The sequence below is a fragment of the Podarcis melisellensis genome (assembly GCF_964234715.1).
Source record: "Podarcis melisellensis genome assembly, chromosome: 14".
NCBI classification, from domain to species: domain Eukaryota; kingdom Metazoa; phylum Chordata; class Lepidosauria; order Squamata; family Lacertidae; genus Podarcis; species Podarcis melisellensis.
In genome coordinates, this window is record NC_138546.1 from 32707982 (window position 1) to 32730929 (window position 22948).

General features: G+C 46.3%; 2 protein-coding genes across 6 annotated transcripts in view; one reads left to right on the forward strand and one right to left on the reverse strand.

Annotated features, from left to right (window-relative positions):
- Positions 1-22948, forward strand: part of LOC309356816 (F-box and leucine-rich repeat protein 13-like) — a 243429-nt gene that overhangs the window by 67181 nt on the left and 153300 nt on the right. The gene's annotated exons all lie outside the window — the stretch shown is intronic.
- Positions 1-22948, reverse strand: part of PCSK6 (proprotein convertase subtilisin/kexin type 6) — a 131200-nt gene that overhangs the window by 45724 nt on the left and 62528 nt on the right. For all 5 annotated transcript variants that reach the window (XM_081888486.1, XM_081888487.1, XM_081888488.1 and 2 more), the window contains 6 exons: positions 22470-22546; positions 16020-16108; positions 6250-6422; positions 5110-5322; positions 3997-4097; positions 303-406 (listed from right to left, as the gene is read on the reverse strand). In XM_081888486.1, the coding sequence (XP_081744612.1) occupies positions 303-406; positions 3997-4097; positions 5110-5322; positions 6250-6422; positions 16020-16108; positions 22470-22546 (757 nt within the window). The remainder of the gene's footprint in view (positions 1-302; positions 407-3996; positions 4098-5109; positions 5323-6249; positions 6423-16019; positions 16109-22469; positions 22547-22948) is intronic.

The following is a 22948-nucleotide window of genomic DNA, read 5'->3' on the forward strand; positions in this document are numbered from 1 at the left end:
GGGACCCACAAGGCGATCTTTGTAGGTGATCTTGTTAACCACTGGAAATATGGAACTTCAACAGCAGAGAAAGAACTTTTGCCATTTTTAATGCCAGCTTCAAATGGCCAGGACAGGCAGCTGCAGGATAAATGTTTTCTTCACATTTAGACTACTGCAATGTGCTCTACATTGGGCTGTTCCTTGAAGATGATCCAAAGACTGCAGCTATTGCAGAGTGTTGTCCCCATTTGTTGACTGACACACCACCATTCAGCAATGCAGAAACCAAACCCAGCCCCCAAGCATGCATGTTAACTCACCTCGACGTCCAGATCCATTTGTTTTCCAGTCGGGGGCCAAGAGGTGTCCTGGTCGAGATGTTTTAACGAGAAGGTGCTGAACGTCTCGCCAGGTCAGCAAAGGGCTAAAAGTCAAGGAAGGAAGAACAAGCCAAGGATAAGACAACATCTCTCTTGTTCTGTTGGTAGGATTTTGAAATGGCTAGGCAAAGGCTAAGGCAACAGCAGAAAACTCTCTAACACCAGTCAGTATATATAGGAAGCATTGCCAGTATCTCCTACGGTGCCCATGAAAAGGTCTCAGTAAACATCCTCTTAAAAATGCAGACTTCACAAAAGACTCTTTGCTCTTCCCACTCAGTTCCTTTTTGCACAGGCTCAGTCTCTCCTACACTGAACTTACCCCTTAAATATACCCCCATAGAACGTCAGGATTGCACACCCACCCTCCCATCTGTTCTGAACAGAGAAGGGTACAAAGAGCTTCCTTCTGTGTGCACTGGCAGCGGTGTAGGTATCTTTTCCCTACTGATGGGGCATGACTATACCAATTTTGTGGTCCAGTCTCTTTTCTGCTGTTCTGGATGTGGCAGCCATTTTGTGTTGTGCCACGCCCCCACGGCAACCATTTTGTGACTGGCATGCACTATACTTTGATCCAAATTCCAAATGTGTCCAGTGACCCCCAAAAGGATGGCAAGCCCTGGTATAGAGGAATATCAAAGTAATAGAATAGGTTTCCAATAAGTAACTCAAGCGATCCTCCTCCCCCCCCCCCACTATCATGGGTTCAAAATCGAAGTGCTTGTTTATACCAGCTAGATAAGTGGAGTTTGTATGAATATTTTGGTATGTACCTCTTTGATTTAAGTAGTCTGGCTACCCTAAATATTTGCCTCTGAGAATGTGTTTATGTGTGTATAAGCCAAAATATTTAGAAGAATTCCAGTTACAAGCTGTCACATGGTCCTGTGATGCTTTTGCCCAGCAGGTGTTCCTTAAAGTGCCTGGAGCAAGGATGGGGAACCTTAGGCCCTATATCCGCTCTATATCCAGCCCTCTGGACACACTCTCTAGGCCACAGCCCTCTTTCCTCCCTGGCCCTCTATGCCAGAGCTTTCCAAACATTCCATGTCGGTGACACACTTTTTAGACATGCATAATTTTGTGGCACAGCTATTCAGTTTTGCATCATTTCATGACACAGTAGTTCAGTTTTACTGTCAGAGGTTAAACTAACCCCTTTCCAGCCCCGGGAGCAGCGTGGGGAACGTTCACACTACACACCGACACACGGCAGCCAACACACAAGTGTGTTGTGACACACAGTTTGGAAAGCTCCACTCTATGCCTTCCTCAAGTGCTTTTGCTTAGTCGGAAACCCGAAATGCATCCTTCAGCTGTGACAATGCCTCTTACTTGCCTAGATGGAGAGAGAGGTGTGCATGCATGCATAGAAACCTCTGGCTTTTGCAAGGCTTGAATGTAGCTTCCATTCAAAGGTCAGAGTCACATCCAACGTTGCACTCATTTTTGTCTCTGGCCCCACCCTGTGCTCTCACACAGCCTCTGGAACTATCCCTATGAGCCCTATCACCCCTTCTAAGATTATACAATAATCTGAAAACTATACAATAATCATTGGAGATGCATTGCAACGATCAGTGCAGGTCTTGTGTTGCCTTTTGACCAGATCTACTATTATCAGTGCACACACTTTTTCCGGGGTGACTTAAGTTGTGTTTTCCACGAAGTATTTAACAGAACTTGCACACCATTCTCTTGAAATTGAAGCCCCTTGTGTTTTCAGTGTTCCTAAATTCTTAGCTTTGGAGCATCCAGTGGCTGAAAAAGCTCCCTTTTTCATGATGCTTCGGCAGCTCTAGGACGCTGGAGAAATATCAATAGGTTTTTGGATTCCTGTGACCCTTGGTCACTCCACTACTGCCTATGCAGTTCTCTGGGTGAAAAGTTTTCCCCATTCCCTGACCTGGAGAGACAGATTTGTAATTATAGCAAAGCATTTAGCAACAGGAAAATGTTAATTCATTTGCTCCCCGGCAATAAAAAAGGAAACGTCTCAGCACTCAGCATCGCTTAACACGCCTGATCCCGGGTACTTAATGGTGCATTTTATGTCAAGAGCTAAACAATTCCAAAATTTACAGGCTTAACCTTCTCCAATGTACTGGTCACGAACACTGCACTCCTTTAAAACTGCGTTCACACAAGTGTTTAAGAATTGAGCCAACCCACCCCAAAACGCAGGGTGTGGGGAGCGAGGCCACCGCTGCCAGCTCTCTTTGTGCTGGCAAGACACTTCCACATCCCCAGTCACAATAATGTAACAAATTAACCGTCTCGACCGCTGTGAGCTCACAGCAGCCGACAATATATTAGCGACGAGAGCCAAAGCCACAGCATGGGAGTATTAAAAGTAGTCAGCAGTCTGAGCTCGGGGGTTCATTTTCCCCACCCCTCCTAATTCTAAAAATAAAACAAAGCTGGAAGAAAGTCTATTGCTATGCAAAAGAAACAGGGAGAGAGGTTTTAAGAAAAGCCCTGCCAGATCAGACCAAAGGCCCATTGAGTCCAGCATCCTGTTCTCATATTGGCCAACCAGAAGAACACAAGCAAGACCCGAGTGTGACAACATTCTCCCCGCTAGTGACTCCTAGCAACTGGTACTCAGAGACACACCCAGAGACACTGATGCTGCAGGGAGCATATCTCTATCACGACTAGGAGCTGCTGGTAGCCTTATCTTCCAAGGGTTTCTTCTAATGCACTTTGAAAGCTATCCAGGTTGGTGGCACTGAAGATGCAGCAAAGTTATGGAAGCTCATGCCTGCCCCCTTAGTGGAAGATGGGGCAGTGCTTTTCAGGGGTTCCACGCAAGCCTATCCAGGGAAGGTGTGCTGCTCAATGAGAAGGTTCACGATTTGGGCAAGTCCATCCAGACACGTAGAATGTTGACATACGTTGTAATCTTTTTTTTTAGCTTATCGTTGATTTCAATCATTTTTTAAAAAGATGTTTTAAATTGTTGTTTTTACTGATAAATTCATCGCCTTGTTCTTTCTTGCTTTGAGGGTTTTTTGCCCCTTACAATCAAGCAGTATATGAATTTTGTGAAATAAAATAAACCAACGAAATCATAGAATCGTGAAGTTGGAAGGGACCCAGAGGATCATCTCGTCCAACCCCCTACAATGCAGGAAGGAATATGCGGCTGTCCTGTATGGGGATCGAACCTGCAACCTTGCCGTTATCGGCACCATGCTCTAACCAACTGAGCTACCCAGGCTGCAGACAAACTTCATCAGTGACAGCTTGGCATGCTCCAACTGGCCCAGAGCATTAGAGACAGTTCATTTCTGCTTAAGGCACCACAGGAACCTTCCCCTGGTACCTTCCAGATGTTTTCGGCTACATCTGTCATCAGCCCTAGACTGCCCAGATGGGAGCTGTAGTTTGAAACATCTGGAGGGCAGGCTTATGAGAGTCTCAATCTGCAGCTCCTTCTTATGCTCTTGTACATAACTTCAGAAAGCAATTATATGCAATTCATGGAAAGCAGCACACTTGAAAACCAATGGTTTGTTGTGCTGCCTTCCTCAAACGTTCCATCTCCCCTGTGTCCTGCTCCCCAGAGCAGACTCTTGCTTTCAACAACAAATCTACAAACTGTCAGAGAAATAAATGGAGCTCTTACTTGGCCTCCAGAGCCAGAGCGATGATCCCTGCCACCATGGGGGCAGACACAGAGGTGCCAGTATGTCCATCTGTACAACGTTTCCGCAGATCGGTGGTAACCTAATGAGAAAGTCAGTGCAGCTATTAGCAGGGAGTGGAGGTGGCAGAGCGGTTCACACTCAGGCCCACTGGGACTGGAAGGGCAGACGGTGGGGAGGTCAACAGCAGGTGGCGCCAGAGCTAATGTCAAGCAGGGCCGGCTCATTCCAGGTTTGTCTGCACCCTTCTCCCTGCTTGAGTTCTACAAGGGCAACCCTGAGATTAAGGAGGAGGGTGAAGCTGACAGTCGGTGCCATCCTCTGGACTGGATGAAAAAATGAAGGTGGGCACTTGGAGGGGGTGCTGGCTGAAGGCAAACTAAAACTTATGGGGCAGTGACTCATTTGTCCTAATGGACCAACCTCCACTGTGCCCAGCTTCTGTGCAGGTGGCCAATGCCAAGGCAGTCTGTAGCCCCCAAGAGTAAGTCAGAGCAAGATTTTACAAGGTAGATACTGAGCATCTCCTGATTGATGGATCACATTTATATCCCACCTTTTCTCTAAGGAGCTCAAGGGGACATACTTAGTTCTCTTCCCCATTTTATCCTCACAACAACCCTGCGAAGCAGGTTAGCGTGAGAGTGAGTGACTGGCCCAAGGTCACCTGGCGAACTTCATGCCTTCAAAAGTATGAAGGAATTGCTCCATCCTAATTCCTAGTTCTGACTCCAGTAGAGTTGTACCTTGGAATTTGAATGGCTTAGTTGCCCAATGTTTTGGCTCCCAAACGATCGAAAACCGGAAGTGAGTGTTCTGGTTTGCAAACGTTCTTTGGAACCCAAATGTCCGCGGCTTCCAATTGGCTGCAGGGGCTTCCTGCAGTCAATTGGAAGCCGTGCCTTGGTTCCTGAACGTTTTGGAAGCCAAACGGACTTCCGGAACGGATTCCGTTCGACTTCCAAGGTGTGTCTGTAGTCAATCTCAGGGATGCTTGAGTTGGAGAACTCACATCCCAAGTTTTGGTTTGGGGGGGGGGTAAGGTTTCCCACAGCCCAGGCAGTCAAATTAAACTGGCTGCACCGTCTACTTACAATTTGCCGCTCATAGAAAGCCCCGCTGCTGTAGGTGGTAGCAATGGTGGAGGCGCACTCCTCTAGGTACCACGGCTTGTTCCCGTTCTCCGTGGTGCTGCTGACGGAGATGGTGTAGATGCTGTTGGTGTATCCATCGCAAGAGCAGTGGTCCCCTTCTCTTCCGCCATTCCCAGAGGCCCAGACAAATATCGAACCCCTTCCTCTACGGCCCTGAGTGTTTGGAGTGAGGAAATGGAAATGGAAAGCAATACGTTCATTGGCTGGCGCTGGCCGGGATTCCTACATCTCCACAAGATTTAAGTTTTGGAAAGACGCATCTTCTACAACTTCCTTCCGCAACTTCAGGGATCAGGAAATGACTGGCCCCATTCCCTCTTGTGGGTCCCACTGTTGCCACAAGGTGGGTCACTCTCAGTGAAAATAAGGGCTACTAACAACTGTGTGGGGTTTTTTCTGCCTTTCAACATGGTTGCTTCAGGAAGGTGTCACCTCAAAACTTTGTCTCGCAGGCTTGCGACAGAGTATATATTCCACTGGCGGCTGGTTTTCTAGGACCTATACCTCAATGAGTAAGGGGTTCCCAAGCTCAGAGGGGTGTACTTGCCGCAGGCTGGGGGCAGTAGAGCTATCACCACCCTCCCAACAATTAGCCCAAAGTTGACCACTTTGCAAACTCTGGGGTAGGGGCACAGCGTTCAGTGACTGTCTGAATAGACGCTCCAGGTGTTTTTGACTCCCATCATGGGTGTTATAGCACAAAACTAAGAACATGAACAGAAGAGTGTAAGAAGAGCCTGCTGGATCAAGCCAACAGCCCATCTAGTCCAGCATACTGCTCTCACAGTGACCATGCAAAGTCTTCAAGGAGGACTTGACCAAACAGAGCTCTGCCTTCCTGCGTATTCTTGAGGGATTCAGAGCTGTGCCCAGAGGTATTCAGAGGCATACCACCTCTGAAGGCTAGGCATCATCATTGTGGTTGGAAGCTGCTGACTAGAGGTTGGAGAAGGCAGGAATCGGCTGGCAACCCCCTGCCAAAGCAGCCAGAAACATTAAGATCCCTATGCGAAATGTGGACCGAAAATGAAAAACACCCAAGAAGAAGGTTATGCACAATGCGCTGCATTTTCCCCACACCTTTTTAATGCCTTGCTCAAATGCTTGCTTGGCTAGAGGGCCAGGCCCATCGACTGTCCGCCCATCGTCGTCAGGGCCCCAGCTTGCGCTGTAGATGTGGATGTATTCAGGTTTGGTGCCAATCGCCTTTGCTTCCACCACATCTGTCACGTCGCCGTCTAACATCCGAATGCCTAAAAGCACCCCCCCAAATTAAAAAAAAAATGTATCAGGCGTTAGAGCTTCAAGGTCCCCCCCTTTTTTTTCCAGAAGAGCTGGAGGACTGCAATCAAAGGCTTTTGTTCTGAGGCATGAAAAGATGCTTTCAATCTTGAATGGCCCAAAACAATTGCAACTTGTGCTCTCAGTTTGCCAGCTTGTTTTGGATGTGCTCTCTCCCCCCCCCCTTTCCAAAGTTGCTGATTCAACTGCATATTGGAAGTAGCTTTCTTGGCGCAACAGGAAAAAGCGACACAAAGCCAGTGACGCAAGTGACTTTTCTTTCAAAACTATGAAAGCCACTTCCAGATGACACAGAACTCTTCTTCAAATGGCAACTACTACATTGCTGTCTTCTACACCCAAAATTGTCAATTCACCTCTGCCTTCAACTGTCTGGGCTGGCAGTTCAGAAGCAAGCTGGAAAGTTTGCAGGCAGGCATGTAGGTAGGGTAGGTTGCTCTTACCATGGTTTAGTTCAACAAACCATGAGTTGCCACAAATACAAGCAACCAAAGCATGGCTGATTTCTCCCACACTTGGGTTTTGTTTTCTAGCTGCCTTGTTGCTCTGTAGCTTGGTGAGCATCTGGGATGGGGTAGCAAAACGAAGCACGCTTAAGCAAGGCTGTTGGGTTTGGCCCAACCACAGCGGACAAGCCATGGTTCATAAGCCAAAAACTTCACATTGTGCTTTGTTGATGGAAAACAAAGTTGATGGGTTGGGTTCAGTCATTCAAAGAAACCATACTGAGGCTTAAATAACTATATGCAAACAAGGCCAGTAGTTGTATCTTTATTTGCAGGGTGCCTCCAGACTGTCACTATTTTGCAGGAGGGATTCAAACACATACCAGAATTTTAGATTTGTACAGTTCAAGTGGATTAATGGGCTCTGCCTGGCACCTTCTTTTAAAAGAATCAGGCTTCGAGAGTGACAGGGAAAAGCATTGAAAAGTGTGGGATTAATGAATGTCCAAGGAGAAGATGTATAACCAGCCTGCCAACAAATAAGGATAAATGCAGGACGAGTGTTCATTGTTGTACAACTGCCTGGCAAACAAATCAGAACGGATGCTTAATAAAGACCGGATATAATCCAATACCTGCATGAGCTTTGTGCAAGCAAATCAGGACGAATGCTCAATGAACAGGGCTTTAGGAGGGACCGCAATGTTCCTAGTTTTGGTCTACAGGCTGCAATAATAAGTCAACCAACCATAACTGAGTGAGCTAACAATGACCATTCCAGAGAAAATGCTAAGATAGAAACAGCCTGAAATTTGGACCAGATCCAGCTTCCACACATTCTTCAGAGGTGCCCTCAGATAAAATGCTTCCCAGTAATAAGATTTCCAATTCTTGAATAACCACAGGCAAATCGCAATTTGGCCATATCTGCAACTTGAAAAGACGATGGCTTTGTCCCTAATTCTGGTATGCCTCAGGCAACGCCTTCAAAAATTAGAATAAACAAGAAATCGCTGGGGGTGGCGGGAAGATACATTCCTTCATTTAGGAAACCAAAAGATTTATGGAATTTCTACAGGGGGCTAAAGCCATTTGTTAGTGAAATCCGGGGGGGGGGGTGTCTCAATCTCCGAGGCTGACTTTGAACATGATCAAGCGATTAACTGGCCCTAGCTCTCCTGGATGAGGATGAGAAGGGGCACGATCCGCTGGGAAGCCTCCAGCGCAAGCCTGATCAAAATGAATGGCATTCATGCAGCAGCTGCTCGTGTTGGGTTGCACCCAAAAATCTTACTTGCAGTTGAAAATATTTTTTCAAACAGACAGAAATACAGCCAAGCAAACAGGAAGACAAAATTACAAACAGCAGAGTGCCCAACCTCGAATATATATATATATATATATATATATATATATATATATATATATAAAACTCTCATATGCACATGAGGCAATCTCAAGGTTTTGGGACATTTGACTCATCATTTTTGTAAAGAGGAAAGGTTGATTATTTATCACACTATAGAGGGCTACTGTGGGTGGCAGAAAAGGAAGCGCAGTGGATTATAATTTTAGAGCTTAATATAGCAAAGCATGGAGCCTTTTTTTCCTTTCTTTTGCTTTTTTCATGACGTATCTGTTTTTTCGTACGTTTTTACTTAAGAAAAACAAAAATCGAGAGACAGAAATAAAATTAAGGTTGCAGCTACGTGGTAGACAGCAGTCAACTTAAATGGATTTTCTTTCTAACGTTATTCTCTGCTCGCAAAGATACCTCTTAAATATAATGGGAATGGAGCAAGGTTGTTTGGCAACAACCTCCCCTCAAGCTGAATTCTCAGAAGCATTTCCCAGCAAGTTTATTGATACAAAAAGTTCATTGCCGGGCCTTGCCACCTAACAAGAACAGCTGGTCAAGGGAAAAGGGAGATACGAGAAAGATTGCACAAACTCGGGATGGAAAAATCTATAATCCGTGACTGCTGCAAGAGTTGGGAAATACACGTGATACGTTCGGGAGTTTAGTAGCATTCTGAAGATTCTACATTTTGCAATTTGTTTATTTGTTTGTTTATTTATTTATTTATTTATTTATTTATTTTAAACAAGTTTCAAGGTCTCATGGTAACAAACATATACTAGAAAAACAGGTGGCAAAAATTCTAAAAGGGTAGGCTAAAAGGCAAGCATCCCCAAACTCAGCCCTCCAGCTGTTTTGGGACTACAACTCCCATCATCCCTAGCTAATAGGACCAGTGGCCAGGGATGATGGGAACTGTAGTCCCCAAACAGCTGGAGGGCTGAGTTTGGGGATGCTTGCTAAAAGGAAAGGTTAGATAGGTCTGCAGTGTGATCCAACAGGGTTCTCCTTATGTTCTTACAAACCCACATGTTGGACCAGAGACAAAACAGAATAATAGTATCATAGAGTTGGAAGGGACCATGTCATAGACTGGCTGAATGTGGAGGAGTGGTGGGGAAGAAGGCTCAGAGCCCGGGAATTGGTGGTGAGACGATGATGAGTGGTCACAAGGAGAGGAGGAAGCAATCTGGGAGGAGGAGGTGTCCGAAGCTGAAGAGGAAACAGGGTTTAGTGAGCAGGAAGAGGCTGTGGGAGACAGCAGTCCAGATTGAGAGGCAGCAATGGGACGGGGAGTACCAAGAGGCAGAGTGGGGGCAGGCTGCTGAAGAAGCCAGGGAATCTCCCCTTCTTGCTGGGACCAGGCCCCTTCCTCCCTGGTTTCCCAGAACACACAGAGAAATGAAGAAGGCATAGCAAAGAGAGACAAGATGAAGGAGCTAAAGAAGGAACCAGGGGAGAAGCCTCAGAATGTGGTGGGGAGGTGGGGACCTTCAGTCCTCACATTTGCCACACTGGGGCAAGACCTACTGGGAAGAGTTGCAGGCCTCCACTGTCTATTTGAATAAAGAGTTGACATCACCCACACTGGTATTTTTTATTGCTGACCTACTCCTGACTCCGGCTCCTGACAAGACCATGTGGTTCATCTAGCACAATCCCCAGCAATGCAGGGATCTTTTGCCCAACGTGGGGCTCCAACCCACAACCTAGAGATTAAGGGACCCCTGTTCTACAGAGTGAGCTATCCCTTTGCGTCTTTCAAAGCTCTTATTGTCATGTACAAATCTATCGCACAAGCTGACTCTGAAAACAAGTCCTCTCACATTTTATTTATTTATTAAATTTGTATTCCACCGCTCATCATGAGTGAGCTCAGGGACAGATCATAGTAATATAAAAGGAAACATAAAAGGGGAATAAAACTCAAAACGTATCATTAACACATCCATCTGTCGCAAGTCCGCAAATATTCAGATGCAGGTCTGCTCAAAGGCCTGGAGGAATCGAACTGTCTTCAACTGGTGCCAGAAAACAGACACATGAGTTGGCACCAGCAGGAGGTTAGGGAGGCAATTCGATTACCAGGCAGCCATTGTGAGATGGTCCTGTGACAGGTCATAGATCTCCTCAGTTAGGCCACATGTGCACTATGCTTTTAAAGCATCATCATACCACTTTAAGCAGTCATGGCTTCCCTCAAAGAATCTTGGGAACTGTATTTTGCTAAGGGTGCTGACTGTTAATAGGAGACACACACCCTTCCCCTCACAGACCTGCAACATACAGTTCACTAAGGAAAAAAGAGTGGCTGCTAGACCACTCTGAGAATTGTAGCTCTCCAACCATCAGCTGATCGTCTAGACAGGCAAAAACGGGTCACCTGACATCAGGTGATTAACAGGTGGCTGGCCCCACCCACCTATGAAACTTGGCCCATAGTCCATGGGTGGGTGTGTAGGAGATAAGGACCCAACTGACCAGTCACATCCAGTTCCCCACCCTGGTCCTAACAGGAAAGCAACACAAAGAAGAGTGGTATTCAAATTTCCATAGGGGGATAAAGTCACATGAGCAAGACAGAAGGAAATAACCAAATCAATCAATGTCTGATCCTTTTGCCAAAGCATTTATGCTATTACAAACCCAATTAAGCCAGACCATAAACATTTCCACGCCAGATCAGCCCAAAGGTTCATTTAGTTAAGCTTTCTACTGCCAACATCTGCCAGCCAAATGCTTCCAAAATGTTGATGGCCTCCTCTACTGTTTTTGACCTGAGAGAAGGAGTCCACTGCTGACATTAATGAGGGATTGAACATCTATTCTTCATGAAAGGTGATGCTAATGCTCTCAGCGTTGAAACTGACTTGCAGATACACACCTGGGAGGATGAAACCTCCATTTCAGTCACTCTGGCCTTGAGTGTTTGGTGGATCAAGGCTGTGTTCACAGATCCAGACACCACCAATTGCTTTCATAGCTATTTACAGGAAGTCCCTTTAGAAAGAGAGAATCTTTATAACAGGATATATGGATTTGGCATGAATGGGCTGGTGGTGCCATTACTTAGGACACTGTGAGCTTCAGCAAGCAGCTAGGAATGCCCACATAGGTTGCATTGCTACCAGGCTGTGTTTTTGCTTGTGGCAAATAGCAACTTGGGCACAGGAGGTGGGAGATTTAGATCAGGAAAACAGCACAAGGGGAAGGGTTAACTCAACTCTCTCCCAGCAGCATAGATGTGAACTTATTCAGGACAAATCCATAGCTGTTTTAACTATTTTGAGACTTTTAGCAGAGTTTGGCCCAAATTTATCTTGGATTAAAAACAAAAGGAAGTTGCTTCAAGCATGAGGGCTCAAGTTGGGTAGAGAGAACTGGGACACATGCACTGATTCCAAACCTATCTTCTCTTCTCTTGACTTGTGTGCTGAACTGCAGGGAGGATTCTAACTGCATTGGAAAGGGACACAGCTCAGTGGTATAGCATCTGCCTGGCATGCAGCAGATCACAGATTCAGTCCCAGGCATCTCCAGGTAAGGCTGGGAGTGTCCCACCTGAAACCCTGGAGAGCCACTACCCATCAGTGTAGACCAGCCTTCCTCAAGCTTGGGTCCCCAGATGTTGTTGGACTACAAATCCCATCATCCCTAACTGGCAGGACCAGTGGTCAGGGATGATGGGAGTTGTAGCCCAACAACATCTGGGGGCTCAAGCTTGAGAAAGGATAGTACAGTGCTACCTCAGGTTAAGTACTTAATTGGTTCCGGAGGTCCGTTCTTAACCTGAAACTGTTCTTAACCTGAAGCACCACTTTAGCTAATGGGGCCTCCTGCTGCTGCCGTGCCGCAGGAGCACGATTTCTGTTTTCATCCTGAAGCAAAGTTCTTAACCCGAGGTAATATTTCTGGGTTAGCGGAGTCTGTAACCTGAAGCGTATGTAACCTGAAGCATATGTAACCTGAGGTACCACTGTACAGGCAATTCTGAACTAGATAGAAGAAGTCTCAGTATAAGGCAGCTTCCTATGTACCTAATCCTCTCTTCAATTGGAAACCCTGACTGCAGGTTTTTCCCAATCCTGGGAAGGATTCTAGCCATAATCCAGCTGAATATAGCTAGAATCCACATTCAGTCCTGCGAATTGAACCACGTTGAGGACTTTTTTAAAACAACCAAGCAGTGAAATAAATAACATTGAAAGATCAAGAAAGGATCTGGTGTACCCAGGAACATTAGGACCCTATTTTAAACTAACACAATTTCTTTTGCATGTCTGGTGAAGGCTCAGTTCAAGTATTCCAGTTTAAAACTGGTCTGTGGCTAGCTGCCTTACCCCTCCCACACTCCCGACTTTTCTTTCTCTGAATCAACCTGCCAATGCCTGTGAATCAGGCTTATTAAAGTTAACAGGGGCACGCATAAAAGCGAGAAATGCATCACCTTAATTCCCAAGCACATAACATCCGACGCAGTTAGCAGAGCCAACAATCAAAGCCCGGAGTAGAAGCCCAAACGGCGGGGGGAATCTATAGGTTGTCAGAGTGAAGTAGAGGTTAAAGAGAGGAGATGGGAAGGAGAAGGAATAAATCAGCCACTTCCCACGGTGCGAGCAATAAAAGCTTCAGAAGGCGCACAGCTTTAAAGGAGGGAGTGTGAGGAAGAAAGATGGGCTGGCATCCCCTTTTTGTTTATTGAGCGGTAAATGTATTGTGCCCTCGGCAGAAGCAAAAAGAAGAGGGAAGGAAATGCAAGGGCAATGAGAGATCGGAAAGTAAAAGAAAAAGAATTGGACTGTGGCAGATAGGACTCCGCATCAAGCTGAGCACAATCCTCACAAGGGCTACCAGTCTGACCTGAAGTCTCCAAGTTTGTCTGGTCCCCTCCAGGTGAATCTGCTGGTGGCCAAGGGTGCCTTCAATTTATATATATATTAAGAAGGCGCTGTGCGTCCAGCTTACAAGCTTTAGCCCAGCAGGAGCTGGCTATAAATTACAGTGGTACCTCGGGTTACATACACTTCAGGTTACAGACTCCATTAACCCAGAAATAGTGCTTCAGGTTAAGAACTTTGCTTCAGGATGAGAACAGAAATCATGCTCTGGCGGCGCGGCGGCAGCAGGAGGCCCCATTAGCTAAAGTGGTGCTTCAGGTTAAGAACAGTTTCAGGTTAAGTATAGACCTCCGGAACGAATTAAGTACTTAACCCGAGGTACCACTGTATAGAATAGACACTTGGGCTGGGGTTGCCCTCGTGCTCACCTCTCCCAATTAACCCCTGTCTCCAGGGCCTATCCTGTTAACATCACCAGGGGCCACCCTACATCTCATGATTCAGCTCCGCTATCTCAGGGTTGGTATGCTGCTGATCTGGCAAGCCTAGTCCTTGCCAGCTGTAGTTTTTAGCAATCTAGTTAGATTTGCTTCTGGTGAATCCACAAAATGTACAATGCTCCCCATGCCCCCTTAAAAAAAAATCAATAATGGTTGGGTAATTAAAAATAATAATAATAATTGGCTGGGTAATTATTAGATTTTACACAGGCTTCCCCAAACTAGAAGACTCTGGATGTTGTGGGACTTAAACTCCCATCAGTTCCAGTCAGCATGGCCAGTAGGCAGGGATGATGGGAGTTCAGCAATATTAAGGTCTCATCCTACCTGTCCCATGCTGTCTACTCATAGGGCTGCCATACATCCAATTTTTTCCAGACATTACTGGCATTTCAAAGGCGGAAATGACGTCCAGGATGAATTTTCAAAAGGTGGCACTTTGCCCTGTTTGTTTGGTGTTTTTGCAAACAAACAAGCAAAACCCTCAACATTGGGGGGGGCTGGTTTTTTACTTTCTGAAATTTGGCAACCCTATCTCTGCATGGATCCGAGAAATTTTCTGTTTGCCATGCCACTTTCCCCAGGAAAACCTGCTCTTTACCAATGAATCGGAGCAAATGGCGACCCGCAGAAAGTCCAATTGATGTGTGCTCCAAATCAGTGGTAAACAACTAGTTTTCCTGCAGCAAAGAGGCAGGACAAGCAGAAGCGTGGAAGAGCTTTCAGAGGGCAACAGGTTGAGAAGGCTGTTTCAAAAGGGGATGGAAAACTGCCTGCAGTGGCTACTTCTGTAGCTCAAGATGCTCCGGATTGCCAGTGTGCAACTCAGCTTTCATATGAGCTAATGCATCTTCATAAGAAAGGAGAGATAGAGAGAGGAACATCTAAGATTCCTAGACCGTCCCTGTGCTGACCTGTAGATTTTCCTTCAGTGTTAGACTGTTGACCTCACTTCCTATTTATTTTCTTCTTCTCCACACCTCCCTCCCTCCCTCATGAGAGCAGATATACTTCAAGCTCTCTAGATGCAAGAGGAAACATGGCCCAAAGGATCTCTACCATTGTTAAATGGAACTAAGCTATTTCCTATCAAAGATGTATTTCCATTAATAAACATAGCTTTCTTATTTTCCTAAACCCCAGAGACTTGGTGGGATTGGATCCAGGGCAAAGTGTGCTGCTCCAACAGGGGTTCTGTATGCAGTTTCTGCTGAGCATGCAACTCCGAATGCTAACACGCAAAGCAAGTAAGAAACACAAATCCTCCTCTGGATACATCAAACAAGTTCCATCTCAGAGTTCTCACCAAGGCGCAGCCATGCCCTTTCAGCTCCTCCTCTGGCACTGTGCAGTGGAACAAGAGGATTATAGGGGCGAAAGTTACGCAGCCGCAACAGGTTAGATAGCTGGAAGGGAGCTTCCCTGTCAACATGCATCCAGTCTGCACCCCAAAAATGTTCTCAGTCCAGTGGAAGAGGGGGATGAGAGGTCAGCAAAAGTCAACAGATGTAAACAGAAGAGGTTTTAATTTCCTTTACTGTGCAAAAGATCTAAGAGCAAGCGAATTCAGCATTGCAAAAATACAATAATTTCATACTCAGTTAACGCACAAAAGCACTCCCACTACCAGTGGGGGAGAAATTCAAGTGAATTCGAATTTAAAGGTGAACCTACATAATTCACACTTTCCAAAACAATGTGAGAAGCGAAAAACAAGCATCCTTCAAAATCCACACTACTCTGAATTCTGCAATACAATTCTCCAGCTAAGTGATGTGTGCAAAAATAAATATGCAGGTAGTGTCCATAAAAATGCACATGTTGGTGAAAACAGCACACAGAAATGCCTTGTTTTAGGGGGAATTGCTGTGGAAAAAAATACGTGTGGCAAGCCCTAACACACCAGGGACATCTTTACGAAACTTAAAATGCACAAGAAAGGGACCAAAACAGCACACAATTCTTATACAGGAAAAGAACAAAAATACCCCAATAAGAGATTTTGCAGCATGAGGAAAGCTGTGAGGTTACTTAAGGACCTTATGGTGCAGGCAGAGGAGGACTTAACCTGTAGAAACTAAAATTGTGGGTATTGTTCTATGTTCATTTATTGGGAAGCTGTATATACTGCCCTCCAGCAAAACTTCCAGGGTGGTTTAGAAAAAGCCATGGAGGATTTATAGCAGAGCTTAGAGAATTGTGGTAAAAATTTAGGACCCACCCCCATAATGCCAGACTTAGAGGCAAAAAAGAGACTTGTGGATGAGGAATATTTGTAGCAATAGGGGTTAGCCAGAAGCCCTCGGAAAGGTGTGATGAGGGCCAACACACAGTGCTACTTTCTCAAATCAACCCTCCAGAAAAGCTGATTGCAGACCACTGATTGCAGAAACGTCTTCCTTACCTCCAATTCTTGCATTGTATGCAATTCCCACTATGCAGTTGGAGTTGTTCGCTGACGCTGCCACTTCCCCAGCACAACGGGTGCCATGCCTGGGGAAAGAATACAGAGAATGTTATTTCTCTTTCAGAAATCAAATACAGTCATACCTCGGAAGCCGAACGCCTTGCGAGTCAAACGTTTTGGCTCCCAAGCGCAGCAAACCCGGAAGTGAGTGTTCCGGTTTGCGAATGTTCTTTGGAACCCGAATGTCCATCGCGGCTTCTACAGCTTCCAATTGGCTGCAGGAGCTTCCACCTTGGTTTCCAAATGTTTTGGAAGTCGAACGGACTTCTGGAACGGATTCCGTTCACCTCCGGAGGTACGACTGCATGTGGGGTAAAGCTCAGTGTTCCCTACACATGCAGTCTGCTCCCTCTATCCCCCCTCCAAATATAGATAGATAGATAGAGATAGAGATAGAGAGAGATAGAGAGAGATAGAGATAGAGATAGAGATAGAGATAGAGATAGAGAGAGATAGAGATAGAGAGATAGAGATAGAGATAGAGAGAGATAGAGATAGAGAGATAGAGATAGAGATAGAGATAGAGATAGAGATAGAGATGATAGAGATAGAGATAGAGATAGAGATAGAGATAGAGATAGAGATAGAGATAGACACATACATACATACATACATACATATATATCTATTTATCTATTTGGTGCCATGACTCCAGACCACTTCAAACATTACATGATGGTGTCTGAACTGTCCTTATTTCTAAATAAAACTAAAAAATGGGGACGCATTGAAATATGCAACAGCCTGATTTTCATCTTCAAGCGATTCAGTTCAGAAAAAGCTTTACCACTCCATTCTGATGAATGCTATCTCTGCACATATACAAGTGTTTGTGTGAAAGAGTATACATTTGTTGATTTGTATCTCTCAAATATTGTGTATACAGATACAGTGGTACATACACTTCAGGTTACAGACTCCGCTAACCCAGAAATATTACCTCGGGTTAAGAACTTTGCTTCAGTTTGAGAACAGAAATTGTGCTCCAGTGGTGCAGCAGCAGCAGGAGGCCCCATTAGCTAAAGTGGTGCTTCAGGTTAAGAACAGTTTCAGGTTAAGAACTGACCTCCGGAACGAATTAAGTACTTAACCCGAGGTATCACTGTATACAAGACTGTATGCTAGTTGAACGTTACATGTGAATAACAATATGAGTGTACAGCTAACCCACCTTGTGTACACAGTTTGTACACTGTGATCACCTAATATACGTACACTGACCTTAATGGAATTACAGTGTTTTAGAGTGGGAAAGTTCTTACCCCTTCTATTTTCTGTGTTGAAGTGGAGACTCTGTACGGAAACCCTCGCCTCTTGCGAGTTTTCAGAAGTGTGCAGGAGTTTTTGGTAACTAATCCCCCGAATTAATGAAGTGCTCAGAGGATTAGTGTCATTAAAGAGAGAAATTCACAGAAGGCCTCCATAATAAATACAAATAAAAATGAATTCTTGGCTTGGATTCTGCCGGTTTGGAAACTGCTTTTGCACTGCAGCCAGCCATCTGTGAATTCCACCACACAACCTGCCCTTGTGAGGGAATCACAGGCAACTCTCTCCACACCAGGTGGGACGCAGCAGTGGAGCTGGAGCTGTAGCTCTGCACTTGATGTAGCCATCATAGCATCCCAAGTTAGACATTACACCAAACCATGGTTAAAGGTTTAGTCTAAAGCTTAGTTTTGGTTTGACTGAGCAGTTTTGGCCACTTCACCTCAAGCTGGAGTGCAAAGCAAACCAAGTGGCCATAAACCATGGTTTGCCATTACATCTGGAAGCTGAAACCATGGTTTGAGTTCCAAGTGATAGTGGAGATTATTATTATTTATCAATTTATATTTATGGTTAACAGTTTTATCCCGCCCTTCTTTCCAATCAGAAGCATTATAGGTGTTAAACACAGGTCAAGTTATCTGGAAAGGGGAAGGGAATGCAGCATTTTTCGGCGCCTTCAAATATGTTGTTATTATTATTACTACTACTACAGAGTTCCCTAGGAAGAAGGATAGACTGTTGGACCACTCTGAGAATTATAGCTCTGTGACGAGAATGGGAGTCTTCCTAATAATTCTCAGCACCCTTAAACTACAGTGCCCAGGATTCTTTAGGGAGAATCAGGACTGTTTAAGTGGTATGATACACAAGATTGTACGGTTACCATAACTTGTATTCCAGGTCCGAATGTACTTGGTTTGTTTTTTGTACCGTATTTTTCGCACCATAGGACGCACCTTGTTTTAGAGGGGGGAGAACAAGAAAAAAAATTCTCTCCCTCTCTGCCCAGCGCCCCTTCAGCGAAGCGGCCCGAGGCGCTGCACAGAGAGGGGGAGAATTTCCCCCCTCTTGCTTTCCCCCTCTAAAACAAGGTGCCGTTTAGGGTGCGTTCAGACGCCTTCAGGCAGCTACCTTGGAAGCCTGGAGAGCGAGAGGGGTCGGTGCGCACCGACCCCTCTCACTCTCCAGGCTTCAGGTTCTTTTCGACCTGCTCTTTGGGGCTGGTGGGGGGAAGCCCACCACCAGTCCCAAAGAGCAGGTCGGGGAGCAGCGGAAAGGCGCGCGGCTATAGAGGCTCCTGCCATAGCCGCATGTCACCTCTCCAGCCGGGAGAGGGTCGTGGGGGGGGCTTCTTTAGCCCCGTGCGCGCTCTCTGGGCTGGAGAGGTGGCGCACAGCTATAGAGGCTCCTGCCATAGCCGCATGTCACCTCTCCAGCCGGGAGAGGGTCGTGGGGGGGGGGCTTCTTTAGCCCCGTGTGCGCTCTCTGGGCTGGAGAGGTGGCGCACGGCTATAGAGGCTCCTGCCATAGCTGCGTGTCACCTCTCCAGCCGGGAGAGGGTCGCTGGGGGCTTCTTTAGCCCCGCGCACGCTCTCCCAGCTGGAGAGGTGGCTCGCGGCGATAGAGGCTCCTGCCATAGCTGCGTGTCACCTCTCCAGCCGGGAGAGGGTAAGCGGGGCTTCTTTAGCCCTGCGCGCACTCTCCCGGCTGGAGAGATGGCGCACGGCTATAGAGGCTCCTGCCATAGCCGCATGTCACCTCTCCAGCCGGGAGAGCGCGCGGGGGGCTAAAGAAGCCCCCAGCGACCCTCTCCTGGCTGGAGAGGTGACACGCAGCTATGGCAGGAGCCTCTATAGCTGCGTGTCACCTCTCCAGCCAGGAGAGGGTCGCTGGGGGCTTCTTTAGCCCCGTGTGCGCTCTCCCAGCTGGAGAGGTGGCGCGCGGCTAAAGAGGCTTCTGCAATAGCTGCGTGTCACCTCTCCAGCTGGGAGAGGGTCAAGGGGGGAGCCCCGTGCGTGCTCTCCCAGCTGGAGAGGTGGCACGCAGCTATAGAGGCTCCTGCCATAGCCGCATGTCACCTCTCCAGCTGGGAGAGGGTTGCGGGGGCTCCTGCGTGCTCTCCCAGCTGGAGAGGTGGTGCGCAGCTACAGAGGCTCCTGCCATAGCTGCGTGTCACCTCTCCAGCCGGGAGAGGGTCGCTGGGGGCTTCTTTAGCCCCACGCGCGCTCTCCCAGCTGGAGAGGTGGCGCGCGGCTATAGAGGCTGCTACAATAGCTGCGTGTCACCTCTCCCACTGAGAGAGGGTAAGCAGGGCTTCTTTAGCTCCGCGCGCGCTCTCCCGGCTGGAGAGATCGCGCGCGGCTATAGAGGCTCCAGCCATAGCCGCGCGTCACCTCTCCAGCCAGCAGAGGGTTGCGGGGCTATGCTGTCTTCGTTCCATAGGACGCACACACATTCCCCCTTCATTTTTGAAGGGGTAAAAGTGCGTCCTATGGTGCGAAAAATACGGTATTTTTCTTAAAAAACTATAAAATACTTTATTAAAAAAATTAAGTCGTATATTCAGTTACTTTAAATATACAGTGCAGGTGGGGTTTGGGTTTAAGCACATGTAACTAGAACCACCTTTTATTCTTTTTATTTCACTCTTTATCCTGCCTCTATTTCTCTCCGCTTACTCTGTTTCGCAAGCCCCTCAGGAAAGGGACCAGTACTTTTGTTCTTTGTAATGTACCATGTATTATAGATGGCCCAGCAGCAACAACCATACAGCTGTCAGATCATGTCTGTACTGGATCACTAACTTTAAAGGGGCAAGGTGTGGATAGGGTTATGACCTCTTTTATAGTGGGGGTTTCAGAGCCTCAAAGGCAGAAATAGCTGCTGCCAGCACAAAAAGGAAGCAACCGGTCACTGGAGATCTGTCACAGGCACCAGAGCCCTGCCTTCAAAGAGGCCACAATCTTCCTGGCACCTTGATGGCCCCAGGTGGTTTCCACTATAATTCTCAGTGGCGGATTTACACACACATTAAGCAAACAACAACTTAGGGTCTCGGAGGATGAGTGGTCTCTAAATATACAGTCATGCCTTGGATCTCAAACGCCTTGGCTCCTGAACAAATCAGCTCCCGAACGATCGAAACCCAGAAGGCAGTGTTCTAGTTTTCCAACAATTTTTCAGATAACGAACGTTCGGCACGGCTTCCAATTGGCTGCAGGAGCTTCCTGCAGTCAATCAGAAGCTGCGCCTTGGTTTCCAAACATTTTGGAAGTCAAAAGGATTCCGTTCAGCTTCCAAGGTACAACTGTGTATGTGTGTATATATGTGTGTGTGTGTGTATATATATATATATATATATATATATATATATATATATATATGCAGGTTTTGGTGTCCTCGGGTGTCTTCCCGTGTAAAAGTTGGGGTGTCTAGGCGACGTTTCGACGAGGTCTCACTCGTCATCTTCAGGCTGGTGCTTTCGGCTTCTTGTTACTGGAACAGAGCAGGATCTCAGTGTTTGAGTTCCTATAAATACTGTTGAAGGGGTGTGGTGTATAGCCTCCAATGTTCTGGGCAGAGAGGAAGTTCCCAGGCTAGTGTGCCTTTTCTTCTTTTGTTCCTTAATTACTTGAGGGATATCTTGAGTGATTTCTTGAGTGATATCCTGAGTACCACTTAGGTGGGTCATTAGGTGTGGATTAGTTGCTAAAGTCTTTGTGTCTTGACCTCTTGAACTTTGTGAAGAGTTTTTCTGAGAAGATGGCTGTACTGCACTTAGTTGTGCTCTGGCTTGGCTTCGTGTATAGGGGCGAGCTGTGGTTTTGTGGCCTGTGTCAGCCAGATCTGTGTAGGGATTGCAGGGGGGTGCAGCATCCGGAGGTGCCACCATGGTTTGGCTACTGGATGGTGTCTGTAATTTATCTGTGGAGAGGGTCTGGGTTTGGGTCTGGTGTGGTTGATTGGTGATGGCGTTCTGTGTACCTCTGGATCTGGTGTCAGTTTTTGTGGGGAGGGCTAATTTCCAGATGTCTGGCAAGCGGGATGTGTCGTCACGCTTGTTCATGTTGTGAGGGTGTTTCTCTATCTCGATGGCTTCCATGATTATTCTCTTGTGGTGATGTTCCATGTTAAAGAGCATGGAAGCCAAGCCAGAGCACAACTAAGTGCAGTACAGCCATCTTCTCAGAAAAACTCTTCACAAAGTTCAAGAGGTCAAGACACAAAGACTTTAGCAACTAATCCACACCTAATGACCCACCTAAGTGGTACTCAGGATATCACTCAAGAAATCACTCAAGATATCCCTCAAGTAATTAAGGAACAAAAGAAGAAAAGGCACACTAGCCTGGGAACTTCCTCTCTGCCCAGAACATTGGAGGCTATACACCACACCCCCTCAACAGTATTTATAGGAACTCAAACACTGAGATCCTGCTCTGTTCCAGTAACAAGAAGCCGAAAGCACCAGCCTGAAGATGACGAGTGAGACCTCGTCGAAACGTCGCCTAGACACCCCAACTTTTACACGGGAAGACACCCGAGGACACCAAAACCTGCATTCCTGTACCCGTGAAAATCTACGAAAGCAAATATATATATATATATATATATATATATATATATATATATATATACTCATGTTCAAGTTAACATAATTGGACATTTATTTTTTACAGAAATGGGGAAAGCAGACTCTGAAAGGACAAAAATATACTCAAAGGCTGCACAATTATTTGTCATATTAGCCCAAATTCCTGCTGGTGAAACATGGTCTCCCTCCCCACTCTTGCACGATCCCATCTTGCTCTGGCGGGTCAAAAGAACCTCCAGAACAACATGTGGCGGGGAAGGAGAGGGGAGATTGTTTCGGCTAGCAAAGCAAAAATGCCTGCACTGATGGAACAATCATGTTAGCTCAAGGCTGAATTCCATCCATTCTTTTTATAAATCTGTGCAGAAAGGACTATAATCTATATCAAAATGTAATTTGGCAAAGTGCCCATATGCTGTCATACAGCACAGGTGGCAGCTGGTGTTTGGTTCAGGTTAAGTGCAGACCGCAACATGCCCCACCCCTTAAAGCATTAAGTCAGTGTTAAAAAACAGGCCTACTTGTTTTCATTGCTGGCATCATAGCGCGGAGTTGGGTCTTCGTCATCCCCATTGACATCATAGCTTGCACGAGGGTCCTGAAAGAAACAGAGGGAGTTGTTCATGTTAGAAAAACTAAGAAGTGATTGCCAGGAACAAACTTGTACCAGGACAAGAGACACTCTGGCAGGATAGAGGTTCTTACAAACAACAGAGTTTATAGGATATAAATGTGGTTAAATTAATAAAAGTCACTATCAGTTGCAACAGATATTACTAGGCTATATGGGGCAAAAGGTTGGGCCTGATGTAAAGGTAGCTTCTTATGAGGTCCCCCATTCTGCCTTTTTTTCTGCCTGAAAAAGAAGCAAAACTCTAGGACAAGGGTAGTGTTCCTGTGGCCCTCTAAATGTTGCTGAACTACAATTCCCATCACTCCTGAGAATTGGCTATGCTCGCTTGGGCTGACATGGACATCTCTGCTCTAGGTGATGAAGAGG